Source organism: Ursus maritimus, unplaced genomic scaffold (assembly GCF_017311325.1).
Source record: "Ursus maritimus isolate PB19 unplaced genomic scaffold, ASM1731132v1 scaffold_8, whole genome shotgun sequence".
Taxonomy (NCBI): domain Eukaryota; kingdom Metazoa; phylum Chordata; class Mammalia; order Carnivora; family Ursidae; genus Ursus; species Ursus maritimus.
In genome coordinates, this window is record NW_024426996.1 from 78908108 (window position 1) to 78922191 (window position 14084).

The 14084-nt window shown below is 58.9% G+C and overlaps 1 protein-coding gene across 9 annotated transcripts in view; it reads right to left on the reverse strand.

Moving 5' to 3' along the window:
* The window catches only part of ABLIM2 (actin binding LIM protein family member 2), a 143737-nt gene that overhangs the window by 94164 nt on the left and 35489 nt on the right, over positions 1-14084 (reverse strand). For all 9 annotated transcript variants that reach the window (XM_040625373.1, XM_040625370.1, XM_040625371.1 and 6 more), the window contains exon 2: positions 7129-7272. In XM_040625373.1, coding sequence (XP_040481307.1) covers positions 7129-7272 — 144 coding nt within the window. The remainder of the gene's footprint in view (positions 1-7128; positions 7273-14084) is intronic.

A 14084-nucleotide genomic window follows, 5' to 3' on the forward strand; every position in this document is an offset into this window, starting at 1 on the left:
CCAGGCACAGACCCCAGCTCTGGCCCCTCAGCCTGGTGCTGAGTGGACAAAAGCTTCCAGAAAAGTAGCACCGACCCGGGACGAGAGTCAGGCTACGCTAAGGGGCCAGCCCCTGTGACCCCAGCAGGGGTGGGGTGTGATGCCTGTGAGCCCCTCCACGACTCCAAGCGGGCTGCGCCCAGCGTGGGATACAACAGGCCGGGAAGGCGCTCTGCTCTGGGCGGGAGGATCCGGTGTGGCGGAGGACAGATGACGTGGCCCGCGGTTGCCCCCGGGGCCACAGGGAAACTCCCTAACCGCCTCCCTGACTCCTGCCCGTTTCCACATCCCGATGTCTGTCTCCCACAGTGCGGACAAGGCCAGACCTCCCGCAGGAGGGAGAGAGACCATGAACACTTTTTGGCACTTTGCCAGGTGGGGAATGGGGCGACTTTCTCAGGACAGCCGGCCAGTCTGAGTCCAGGACACCCACGCGTTCACCCCACACACTCCCCCTCCAGCCCAGGGGCACGTGGGAGCCACGCATGGTTCCAGAGGGAGCCGCCTATGCCCACCCCGGCTGGCCCAGCCCCTCCCTGCGAGAGGCAAGGAGGACACCCTGCCGCTCCGGCCCTGCCAGCCAGGTCCGTCCTGGGTCCTCGTGGGTCCCAGCCCCCAAGCACAGTCTCGAAACTATGTCCTTCCTGCCTGCCTGCCTTCTTCCTTCACCATGTTTTTGAATCAACACTGAAAATACTTCATCAACACATCAACTGATTGCAAAGGATGCTGTTTCTGGAGAATTCCGAGTACTGGCATCTTGAAATTTAACTCGCGGCATCTTTTTGAGCACATCCGTGGAAGGCAGACGCCAAAGCAAGACCACCGACATCTACTTGCAACACCCGTAGCCAACGCCCAGGAAGAGCAGGGGCCTCACCCCCCCTTCTGCCTGGAGGGCCTGTGCCCACGCCACTTCCCCAGAGCACCGTAAGCAAACGCAACACACCCGATGTCCACAGCAGCCAAACCGCGGGAAGAGCCCGATGCCCAGCAACAGAGGAACGGGTAGAGAAGATGCGGGGTCTGTACAATGGGACACTACTCAGCCGTCAGAAAGGATGACATCGTACCATTTGCAATGATGTGGCTGGAACGGGAGGGTATCATGCTGGGAGAAATACGTCAGTCAGAGAAAGACTATTATCACGTGATTTCACTCACAGGTGGAATTTAAGAGACAAAACAGAGGATCATAGCGGAAGGGAGGGAAAAATAAAATAAGAGGAAATCTGAGAGGGAGACAAACCATAAAAGACCCTTAACTCTAGAGAACAAACCGAGGGCTGCTGGAGGGGAGGGGGTGGGGGATGGGGGAACTGGGTGACGGGCATTAAGGAGGGCACGTGATGGGATGAGCACTGGTGTTATATAAGACTGATGAATGAACTCTACCTCTGAAACTAATAAAAAAATAATAACTAGTGAAAAAAAAAAGCCTGGAAGTAAGTGCCACACCGTGCTCTCTGCAACAAAAGTTCCAGAGTCAACGTGGACATTGATTTATTAGGAATTTCTCGTGGTCACAAGGCTCTAAACATTTAATAAGCTATTCTGGGTTGGGTTATTTTTTTACAAAGATTAGTAGAAAGCTACCAAAATAACACATGCATTATAAATGTTGGTAAATCAGTTTAGACACATAAAGGAAAACTTTCCTGCATCAGCCTTTGGTGCCACGGACGGTGGTGAGCGAGGGGAGCCCCCAGTGTCTGGTCAAGGGAGCCCCGGCCGTGCAACCGCGCCTCAGCTTGGTGCCCAGGAGTCCGGGAGGCGAGGGAAGCCTGGCAGCCTCCCCGACCCCAGGTGCCTTCTCAGGCAGACAAGCTTCAGAAGAGCACCTGCGGAAGTTTGGAGTCTGGAGATGGAATCTCCAGGGAGTCGGGGTCCCCTGGGGCCCGGAAGCCCAGCCTGGTCAGTGGGGGGCCCCCCTCAGCTCATGCCTCACTACTCACTGCCCGCCACCTGTTCTCGCACCTGCCACCTGGGGACCCAGGCAGCCCTGCGGGGAGAGGTGTCCCTCAGCTCAGCGCCCATCCCCCACACAAGGTGAGGCAGTGGGCCTCTCCGGGGTCCCCTGTCCCCTCACCAGGGCCACAGGGCGGCACATGCTGCACACCAGTTATGGACAACAGAGCAGTGCTCCGCGGAGATGTTAGCTCTGCAGACAAAGCAAGACAGAAGCTGGGCAGCTGAAAGCCCAGATGTGGGAGCAGCCTGGCTCTGGATCCCGGCTTCACCTGCACACTTGGCTGTGTGCCCTGGGCAAGTTCCTGAACCTCTCTGGGCGTCTGCAGCCCCATCTGGAACACAGCCCACTTCCAAGGTAAAAGCAGCAGCACAGAAAAGCATCCTCTTAGCCCCGAGTTACGCAGGGCCCCATCAAGGCTGCAGCTGCACCGACATCCCTCATCCCTGGAGACAGAGGCCGTGGCCAGGCCCGAACCCTCCACACCTAGCAGGAGCATGTAAACCCCTGGAGTTGTCCTGCACCACAGTGCACGCCCAGTTGGCGTACCCCGACCTGGGAAAAACAGCCTACTGGGGCCTTGCTAGGAGACTTTTTCTGCAAAAGACAGCCATGGAGCCAGGATGGCCCCAGGGTCCCCGAGTGCTGGCGTCTGACTGCCTTCCTGATCTTTACAAGGACATGCTGACATATCCTGGATGTAGGAGAAAAATGTGCTGACACACGTAGCGCCCACCGAAACCTCGTGAGTCAGCATCGCGGGCCCCGGGAGAGCTGATGCAGCCGCTTTCCAGCCACACCTGTCCCTGCTGGTCATCCCGGCTCCTGGCCGGCCTGCAGCCACCCCAAGCACATAGGTCAGAGTCCAAACCCCGACCTCCGTCCACTAAAAATAAAAACTCCAAATTCATTAGTAACCTAAAAAATCCTAATCGGGACAATCCTGACATTCTATCTTGCCTATCGAATTAGCCAACACTGAAACAGGGGAGCGGAGTAGCTGTGGGTGACCCCGAGTGTCGGTCCCCCGCTTCCCTGTGGTCACTCAGGAGCAGCTCTCAGGAGTGCGGGAAGCAGTGGGGAGATGCTTTCTGGAATACCGTTCGGCTCTGACTCTAAAGTACGTGAAAACTGCTCCTACCCTTTGACCCATCGATCACTTTTCGGGGACTTTATCCCCGGGAAATGACCAGGAACACCCCCAGAAGTATTGCCACAGCATTTCACACCCTGGTCCCCGCTGTGGTCAGAGTCAGACAGCCTGGGTTTGAATTCTCGCTGCCGCTGCTTCCCTGCTGTGTGACCCTGGGCAAGCCACGTAACCTCTCTGAACCTCTGAGTCCTCATCTGTAAACTAGCGTTAAGCACACCCATATCCTGCATGGTTGTCTTTGGAAATCAGTGAGATGGGGTGCAGGAGGCCATGTGGCTCCGTGCCAGGCTGGAATGGACATCGGCATCCAACAGCAGAGGGACGGCCAAGCTCAGCCACGTGTCTGAAGCTTTCCTTTGGTTCTGGAAGCCCTTGGTCGGTTTCTCATACATGCCCCGGGAATGCCTCAAAAGGAGAGAATGCGGCATTTTGCACCGTTCCCTTGTCACCCGCAGGTGCGCAGAGTGGCTCTCCAGTGGCTACTTATAGACCCAGATAGATGTGTCCTTGCTGTAAACACTGCAGCTGCCACCAAGCTACCTGCAGAGCTGGGGGGCTCACCACCCCATCACACCCCATTCCCTCCCTGCCGGGCTCTTTCCGCAATCAGGGTTCTGCTCAGTCCCACGGCTTCTCGGATCAGGAACGCCCGCTTTCTGGGGGTCATAGGTGGAGGTGGCCGCCCATGCTCAGCATTTCAGAGCGGGGCCGTGTTTCCAGGGCATTACCAGCAGGTGCAGAAGACCAGTCAAACCCCTCTTCCAACAGCACAGGTCTCACCGCACATACACAGTCAAGAGGGCTTTCAAGGCAAATTTCAAGTTGTTTGTAAAAATGGCAACACTTCGTTTTTTCTTGAGAACCTACTATGTGCTGGGTGTTTGACACATTTCTACCCTATTTTGCAGCATGAGAATAGAGCCGGCCAGATTTCAACTCCCAGCGAGAATCACACGTTCTCACGGGGTGGACACCATGGGCTCTGGCCCCTGAACCCTTCCCCCCACACCCGCTGCGCCCCCGCATGGCACTGCCACAGTGGTCTATGGAAACAAAGGCGGACCAGAGCCCTCTTCTGTCCCTCGTCCCTGGGCGTCAGAGCCACGGGCCTCACAAGGATCCCCTTCCCATCACTCATTCTGCTCCGGCCTGTCCCCGAGTCCACCAGGCACACACCCTGCTTTCCTGTCTTTGTCCCAGATGCTCACCCTGGCTGCAAGGCTCTTCCCAAATATCCCTCAAGTCTTCACTCAGGTCGCCTCCTCCAGGAGGCCCACCCTGACTACCCAACTGAAAATAGCAACTCCCCTGCACTCCCATGCCTGCCTTTCCTGAGCCCCTCTTCCTTCCTCCCTGTACGGCACCTTCTAGCCCATGGTAAAACCTATTTATCCTATCCGGTGTTCATGGTCTGTCCCCCGCACTAGAACTCAATCTCCCCGAGGACAAGCACATCTGTTTTGTTCATGATGCATCTCAAGCCCCAGAACACTGCTAGCACAGAGTAGGTGCCCAAGAAAGCATTGTTGCATGAACCCCAAGGTTAAGATAGATGTCGCAGGGGGGTGGCGGGGGTGGGATTTGCACCCAGACCTCCAGGCATCGAAGCCCAAGACTGCAGCATCCATGAAGGAGAGTATAATTCCATAATCGTTTCGTGGATTTTCCCAGGTAAACTGAGGCACATCCAACAGTGCTAAGCTAATACACACTGCTTCGGTTCGCCTGGCAACATGCCCACCCAGGGACAGACGTGACTGGTCTCAGTGAGTCAGCGCCCTCCTTTCTGGTCCTCTGTGCCGGTACAGGTGGGCCTGGGACCCAGTTCTAGCCAATGAATCAGATTTGAAGTCTTTGGGGGACCTTGGGGAAAGGGTTCTCCCTGGTCAAAGGGAGGATCATGTGAGGAGGGAGCCCTTTGCCTGTGCATATCCCCCCAACCCCTTCCCGGGTTGGATGCTACCCTGTGAGGATGTGAAGCTTGGAGCTACAGCAGCCACCTTGAGACCATGAGGAGAGGCACTGCTGCCAGGCACAAGATGAGGGAGGGGGAGAGGGGACAGTAGGGGTGGGGAATAGAAAAAGAACCCAGGTCTTCAATGACTTGTTAAGCTGTTAAGTTAACCAGCTCTGAGGGTACAGGGGCCACCTCCAGACTTCAGGTTAAGACGGTAAGTACCCATGTGTTTAAGACACTATGAGTTGGGGATGGATTTTGATTCATCCAAAAGTACCCTCAATGATTCACAAGCTTTGTAGTTTCATGAGAACCTGGATAGAAGGCCAGTCTGAGACCGTGGGATCTTCATGCTCAAACAAACACAGTGTCTTCTGGCTAGCAGGGTGTCTTGGCCGCCCCACGTCATTCCTGAGCAGGTGAAGCACTGATGCCCCCCCAAGGGCAGGGCCCACGCTGATCCGCATGGCCGGGGGACAGCTGCCTGGCACGGGGTGAGGCTCTATAACTGGCCTTGAAACGGGGCCTGCGTGCCCACAGGTCATGCCACCAATGCCACTATTGCAGCAACCACGGGGGGGGCGGGCAGCCGCCGTCACACAAGGCCAGTCCCAGGAGCCGCCAGTTTGGCTCGCCGCAAGGAAGGGGCCACAGTTATTCCTATGTCTGCTCAGGAGCTAAAGCTTAGAGGACAAAGTGATCTGGCCCCGGTGACACTGCACGGGGGTGGAGGGCAGGGGCTCCCGGGGCAGTCCCCCCTCCCCCCGAACCCCGTGGGTCAAACCAGGACTTGATTCTGGAGTCTCATGCCTTTTATTGCATTGCTAAGGTCTGCGCTTACAGACAATCCTTTTAAACACGGTGGCCGCTTCCCCTGTGTCTTTTAAAATAACCTTTTAAAAAGAGCATTTTAATGGATTTTGCTTTTCAGACACAGCAAATTTATCTTTTGGAAAGTAGAGAAAATTAAACCAGACAAATCCCACAGTGGTCCGGCAAGCTCTGATGAAAAGGAAGAGATGTTTCAGGCGGGGTGAGGGCACTGACCAGGATGAGGGCACTGACCGGGGGCGGGGGGGGGCACTGACCAGGGTGGGGGCGGGGCACTGACCACAGCAGGGATGCAGCCTGATGGACAAAGGCAGTGTTTACAGGATGCCAAAGGCTTGCTATTCTCACACCCCCACCTAGGGCTGCTCCATCCTTTCCCAGAAAACAGGCCCCTCCAGGCTGTTCCCCTCTGAGGGGCGGGGTCGGGGTCACCCTCAGACTGAGGGTCCCAGGGCACACCCACCCCTGCCAGAGACGGTGCCACCCCAGAGGTCCCTGGGTGGGGACACTCGGGACACTCAGGTCTCCCCTGGGTCACTGGCTCCCCCAGGGCTCCCATGTCCCCCACGGCACTCTGCCCTCCTCCAGGGCCGGGGGCTTCAGGGCCATTTCTTGGGGTGCCCCCCATCACAACAGAAGAGTCCCAGCCAGTGGTTCTCAAGTTTTCTTTCCAAACAACAGGACTCAACAGCAGTCTTCACAGAGGGCCTGAGGCCATGGTGTGGCAACGGTGCAGAGCTCCTCTGGGGTGCGGGGCTCACCTGCGGCCTCACACCCCAACACACAGGAGGTGCCTCCATGGAAATCTCCAAGGGACTCAGCCGGGCCACACCCAGGCCTGGAATCCAGCCCCAGACAAGCTCCCCCAGCAGCCCCCTCAGCTAACAGTCTCACGTTGCTCCCAGGGCCACTGGCACGGGGAGGAGGCTGGGCCCCCAGTCTCGTCCCCCTCCCCCCACCTCCGCTCTGCAGCACTTAGTGGTCAAACCGCAGACGCGTCCACACGGCACACACCTGCCCCTGCCACCTGGATTGGCCCAGACCCCCTCCCCCCGCCCGATTCCTCCTTACTCCAAGTTAGAGCCCAAACACCTCCTCCTCTGCGAAGCCCTCTCTGGAACCTTCCGGAACCTTCCTTGTGGCCCACCCCCAGTGAGGACAAAGACCAGAGATGCTCACCTTTGCAGACGAAGCACTTGATGTGGAAATACTTGTTCTGCACCCTCAGCACCTCCCCCTTGCACACATTTCCGCAGGTGTTACACAGGATCGCGGTGCTGGGCGGCTTCTCCAGGGGGCTGTGCGCGGCCTGGGGCTCCGACACTGCCAGGGAGGGCACAAGGAGCCACGTTAAAGGGGCGACACACGCCAGGCACAGCGGAGCAAAGCAGCGGCAGCGTGAGGCCTTGGGGGCCCCGCCCCAGCTCAAGCCCCATAGGGTGTCAGGGGACAGACACATCTTCTTTGCTGGGGGACCAGATGGAACCTGGGTAATGTGAGAGGCCATCTGGTCAACCCCCAGTGGGGGGGGGGGGGCTCCTCTGTATGGAAGCCCCACCCAGTGGGCCATCTGTCCCCCATCCAGGTGGGCACACCTGCAGTGGTGGGGACATCACAACCCCTCCCAATGGGCAGCCTGTTCTCTTGCTACCTTGACCTGGCAGGACCGTGGCCAGCAGGGCCTCAGAAGCAAGGCCCCCCACCATGAGCTTGGCAGCCCTTCTGCAGCCAGGAGACCCGGAGCCCTCCCTTCTGCACGTACAATAACCACAGTCCTCCTTTGAGCTTGCTTCAGATTCTGTGTGTTCTGGGGCCATTGACCTGCATATTGCTGCTGTCCTCCGTAGAGCCAGCCATGGCCTGGGACGTTTATGGAAGCGCTGGAAACCCACTGAGGCCCAGGTCAGGTGGACAGTTAAAGGGCCTGGCCGTGGGGCTCTTGGGGTCTGGGCGGGGCCATACGCTCCTCACCCACATCCTCCAAAAACACTGACAGAGGCCTGTGTGCAGGACGCAGGGGCCCGTGGCCGGTCTGCCCCCCGAGGAGCTCCAGGCGGACGGAGGAGACAGCCCACGGGGCAGAGCTGGGGCTGGGGGAGGCCCAGGGGCCGGGGACCAACAGAGTCACTTGAAGCACAAGGAGGAGCTGGTTGGATGCTGGAGTTGGAGGCTGGCACAGAGGCCTGCCGGGCAGAGAGCACGGCCCACGCAGGGACCTGAACAGGCGGGATCCTTCCGACTCATGACCAACCCAAGAAAGCCAAACCCACTCCCCTCACCAGCCACATGGATGCCCCCTTCCAGCCTCCCCAGACCCCCAGCCGCTGTTGGGCTCACCCGAGTCCCCTTCCATCCTCTAGGAAGCTCCTCCCTCTACCCCCACTCTGTCTGCCTCTGGGTCTCTGCCAATCACAAGTACGGCCGGCTGACCCCCGGCTTCAATTCGCATCAAGTAGACCACTTTGCTTTTCTCGTGGGGGGGGGTGTCTTTGCTCATTTCCACATCTTTCAACGGCACCCTTCTTTTTTGGTCTGGGGCCCCTGACTGAGGCTGAGACAAGGACGGGCTGCAGGTGTGTATCTGGGGCCAGCCGTGGGCAGGAAGGAGCGAGGGGACCTGAGGCCAGAAGTCTGCAGGTGCAGGTGAGCGTCCACCTGGCTGCAGCTGAAACCCCAGGTGGGCCTGGGGGTGTGGGCTGGCCAGGAAGCACCTGCCATGCTTCGTTGGAGGGTTAAGCTATTTGTACACACACACATACACACATACACACACATTTACACAACCGTCGAACACTAGCTTTGAGCAATCACCAGACCTCAGGGTCTCCTCATCCCCGCTGTAAACATCAAGGAGGTCACTCCAGACAGAGGAGGACTTTCTCCACCCAATTTCCCACTGTCCCCCGCCCCAGCACCCTGCGTCCCAAGCCCCCGATCTGCCAGAGATGGGCTCCGCTCTGCTGCGGTTCCTGCCCGAGGTGCGGAGTTCAAGAGTGGGCTGCACAAAGTGGGGCTGGGCCATGCTGGGGACAGCGAGCTGTCCGAGCAGGATGCTGTGAACACCCCAAGGGTAGCAGGGTGCCAGCTGTCTGGGGATGAGAAGCAGGTGCAGGAAAGGCGGTGAGCGGCATGAAAATTATTCGGCGTTGCCCTGGGCACCCCAGAACCAGAGTCAACGCCTGCCTCTCGTTTCCAGAGGAGTCAGGATCCAAACAGCAGACAGGAGGGTGCAGAGCTGGAGGGGCCCTGTGAGCTCTGTCTGCCCTCCTGCGGCCATGGTGACATTCCCCACTCTAGCTTAAATGCCAACAGTAGGCTTTCCCTTTGCTTCTTTTTCCTGTAGAAAAAGTGCAGAAATTGCCTTATCTATTACTTAATAAAACTGGTGGGAGGCCACAGAGAGCAGGATTTCCTGGGGCTTGAATTTAAGATTCTCCTGGCAGAATGAGCCCCTGGAATCCAGGTTTGAAACCTGTGAACAGCCCGGGGCCTGGTGGGCTCCAAGGCTCGGTGGAGATTGTGGGGAGTGGGGGGGGGGCAGAGATCGTCCACACTGTTATCTTCTCATCTGTCAGGCAGACAAAGAACAATAGCCTATCATCTGTCCACGAGCAGACAAGCAAGTTTTTATACTATTAGAATCTGGCTCAAGTCCAGCATGAGGGAAGGTCAAACCAGCCACCCTGGGGGTCACTGTGAGCCTTGGGGGAGCACAGGCTGTGGGGCAGACGGCCTGGGTGCAGCCCCAGCTTCACCTCCTGCGTGCTGTGACCCGGAACGCCCAGCCTTCCGTGCGTCTGTCCATCCACCCATCTGCCCTCTGCTCACATCACCTGCCCTGGGAAGGGGGGCGTTGCTAGGATGATGGGCTCAATACACAAAAGCTATTGTCATTTGCAAAAACACACAGCCTGACACCACCAGTTTCCTGGCTACCAGACAGCTATCTAGCATTGGGGGAGAGTTGCTATAAGACAGGTTTTGCTGGCGGGGGGCCAACTCTGCCCACCTAGAGCATTGTCTAAAGCCTCCCGGCGTCTGGGCACGAGAGCCATGTGCTGCCCTCTGGTGGTGGGAAGCAGACACTGCGCCGTGGGGATGGGTGCGGGCCTTCTGCGCAGGTGCCCGCCTGGCCCCGGGAACCCATCTGTCAATCCCGTGCCTTTCTGGCGGGAGCATCTCACCTCCCAAGGTGGACTCATTCCCCACACCCCGCAGAGGCCCAGTTGCAAGAAATCCCTGTATGTGGACTCTGATGGGGTGTGTCCCCTTCGGGAGCTGTTGTCCCTGCCGCTGAGGGAGCAGAGGCCCGGAGAGGAGGCCCAGGACCCGCAGGGGGCAACACCCGGGGTTTTCTCCAGGCGGCCCCAGGACAGGGATGGGTTGCTCCGGCCAGGCCTGCTGTCTGGTGTGTAGGTCTTACATAAGAAAGGAGAATTATCAAGAAACCAGGTATTAAGCCACAGATCGACGTGGAGGACACTCAGAGCCGTGTAACCGAGGGACACAAGCCGGGCCGCAGAGGCTGCTCGCTGTGCAAGTCCATGTTCAGGAAAAGGCAAGACCATGGAAACAGTTGCCAGGGCTTGGGGGAGGGGCGGTGAGCAGGTGGAACACGGGGTGTTTAGGGCAGAGAAGCCGCTCGCGTGGGACACTCGTGTGGATACGAGTCACTGCACGCTTGTCAGGACTCACAGCAGCTTCAACACCGGGAGGGAACCCTGATGGGAACTTTGGTTCGTAACAATGTATCGGACCGGGTTCATCACCTGTAACAACGCGCATATCGTAGGGGCAAGTTTGGGAAGTGGGGTCTATGGGAACTCTACTTTCTGCTCAGTTTCGCTGTGGACTCAAAACCACACTAAGAACTAAAGTCTGTGGAAAATGTGAAAAGGAAGAGAAACAGAGTGAGAACACCGGCCTCCAGAGGCCTGACCACAAACGCACCAGGCTCGTCGGGCCACAGTTGCAAGATGGGCTCCGCCTTGGGTTCCACGAGGCCCCCGCCGTGATAACAACTTAACACAGAAACCCAAGTGGTGAGACTCGATCCAGGGGCTGTGACTATTTGACCCCCTGAAAAGGAAATCCCCACGGCGGGGAGCCTCGCTGGGAACAGGAATTACTCCTGAGACCCTCAGCCTGACCGGGGGCCGGCCCCACCGGCCCCGTGAATCCCTGGAGTCCCTCCGGGCTGCAGCCCTGCTCTTTCTCCAGGAGGCAGGTGCCCCGTGCTGCCGCACCTGCGGGGGGAGCCAGCGGGGCTGGGTGTGGGCCCGCATGCACACCAGGCAGCTGTGTGACCTTGGAGAGCTGACCCAACCCCAAGAAGCCTCGGGTATCACATCTATGAGCCGGAGCTGCGTCTTGTGAGGATTTTGTGAGACTCTATTAAAAGTAGAAAAAGCTCCCAGTGCAATGCCTGACAGTGCCTCGGACCCCAGCTGCTGGCCTGGTCATCCCCAGGTCCTCAGATCTCAGGGTCGCCCCGCACCTGGGGGTGGGGACGGGAGGCGGCTATCAGGAAGGAGGCAGGAGCTCCCCGGGGGCTGTGCCTGTGTTTACACGCCCGTCTAATCAGTATATCATCCTAGATTTGCCTCCATGCTTTGACCACCAAGCAACATGGCAGGGTAGGCAATGAGGAGAGGGACAGCCGTCCTGATCCCAGCGACGCCCCTCCCTGGCTATGTCACCTTGGGCAGGTCACATGCCCTCTGGAGCCTATTTTCTCCCCTATGAAATGAGGACAAGTATTCCCAAATGTGGGACCCTCATGTGGATCAGACCGGACGACTTGTGGGTAGCCAGTGACTCAGCTAAGCACCTGCTGGGGGGGTGCAGGAGGCAGTGACTTCGATGGGGGCCACAGCTAAGCACCTGCTGGGGGGGTGCAGGAGGCAGTGACTTCGATGGCGGCCACATATGGCACCTGCTGGGGGGGTGCAGGAGGCAGTGACTTCAATGGGGGCCACAGATAAGCACCTGCTGGGGGGGGGTGCAGGAGGCAGTGACTTCAATGGGGGCCACAGACGGCACCGTTGGTGACCTCAAGCAGGTGGGGCTCCTAACATCGGCCTGAGCACCCAGCGGTGCCCAGAGCTGAGTCCGTGAGCAGGGCCAACCCAGAAGAGCAGTGGGCATCGCTGGCCCTTGGCTTGGGGAGCGGGGACAGTGGCTGAACCCCACCCCTGCCACTGTTAATATCAGTGCCAAGCTCAGCTCTCTCGCCCGCGTGGCTCACAGCAGGCCTCCCTGGCACTGGGCAAGTGGGCTTCTTTACCCTGATGAGCTGGGAACAGGCCTCTGGCCTCTTCACCCACGAAACCCTCCGGTTCTCCTCCTCCCTCTGTCGGCTCCGGCCCGACTGGAGCCACTTCCCACTTTGTTCATAGAAATTCATCAACCGGACATCACTCTAGATGCCCCAGCTGAATGCCCCATGTTTGTTGCTGTCATCAAAGCCAGAGGCCCGCGGTGATGCCCTTGGAACACATGCCCTGTGAGGTCTCCCTTCTCCCACGGGATCTTCACCAGGGCAGGGGCTGCCTCAGTGCTCAGGGCCTCCTCCGGCCCCGCAGCATCTGCCCTGAGCCTTCCCGGCGCCCTGACCCCTGCAGACCACCGCGAGTCAAAGCGCTTCATTGTGACAGCAGAGCTGCAGGTGCTCAGCCAGGGCACTCTCGACTCCAAGACCGCAGAGCACTGTTACTGAGTCCTGACCCACTCAGTCATCTGACAAACGCCTGAGGACCTACTAGGTGCCCGGGTTCCACAGGAACCAAACCGGCCCAGCCCTGGCCCCCACCTGCAGGGATGGGCTGTCACCCCCACTTACAGATGACGACCCCCAGACTTAGAGAAGGTGGGGCTTTCCCAAAGCCCCCCATCTAGAGGAGGGACTCAGCTGGGCCCCAGCTCAGGTGGGCGTGATGCCCGCCCATCCCCATAGCCACAGCTGTTCTGCACGTCCCGGTCGGGGGCACCCTCGTTCAGCAAACAGGGGAACAGAGGAGTTTGTGGGTGTCGGGGGGCCAGGGGTACACACTGGCTGGCCCACCAGGTGGCAGGAGGCAGGAGAGGGGACACGCTGGGCCGAGGGGACACGGCGGTGAGGAAATAAGGGGGAAGCAAGACGCCTGTCTTGTTCCAGCAATGTATCTCTCGTGCATGTCTCGCTTCCCAGACAGCAAGGCACACGTCATTCGTCATCCTCAGGGACATTTCCAACTGTTTCTTCTGCCCTTTCTCAGTGGCTCGGCACGTCCTGTCCTCCTCCGAGGGCCCAGTCCGTGCTGGAGCCCAAGCCAGTGTGTCTGACGTGGCCAAAGACCACGTTCCCTGGTCACCTCATCGTCCAGGACTTGCACTGGAGGTACCTGCCCCTCAGGACAGCACGTGGGAGCCCTGTGCGCTCGGCTCTGACTGGTCCCCTCGCCCCGTCAGCTGTGGTGGCTCTGCTGCGCTCCCCACCCTGCTGTTCGGCTCACGCAAACCACCGGCTGGGGCTCCAGATGGCACGACACTGCTCTAACATTGAATAAGACATATAAACTGTGCGGACCCACCCAGTCCCGAGACTCCGATACACCCAAGGTGGGTCCCAGGCACACAGTTCCCGTCCTCCCCCAGGCCTTCACCTCTAACCATGACAACGAGCAGAGAGCCACAGAGTGAGGCATAGCAGGGAGATGAACCTGTGTGCAATCAAGGAGGACTTCTAGGAGGAGGTGACATGAGGCAGACAGGTGTCTTCTGGGCCTTCAGCAAGTACCCGTCACCATGCTCATCTCTACCTCAGTATTGACCACACTGAGTGGCCCTTGTCCATCGGTCTGTGTGCCTGCCTTGCCTGGCTTGGAAGCCCCCCCAGGCCCAGAAGCCGGGTCTGTGAAGTGTGTGTCCCGAGGGCTGGGTTTAGAAGAGACGGCCCTCACACACCACGTGGCCAGAAGCATCCTTGTGGCTGGTGCGTCCCGGGAGCTGGTTTTCAGTGTGGACTTGAGGGCCCACCCAGCCCCAGGCCCCGAGCGTCTGCCTCCCCTCGGAGCACACTGTTCTGCAGGCTGTGTCTCAGGTGGGGAACAGGGTCCACGCACTCCCGCTGCCCTCCCCAGGACTGCGTGTTGGAA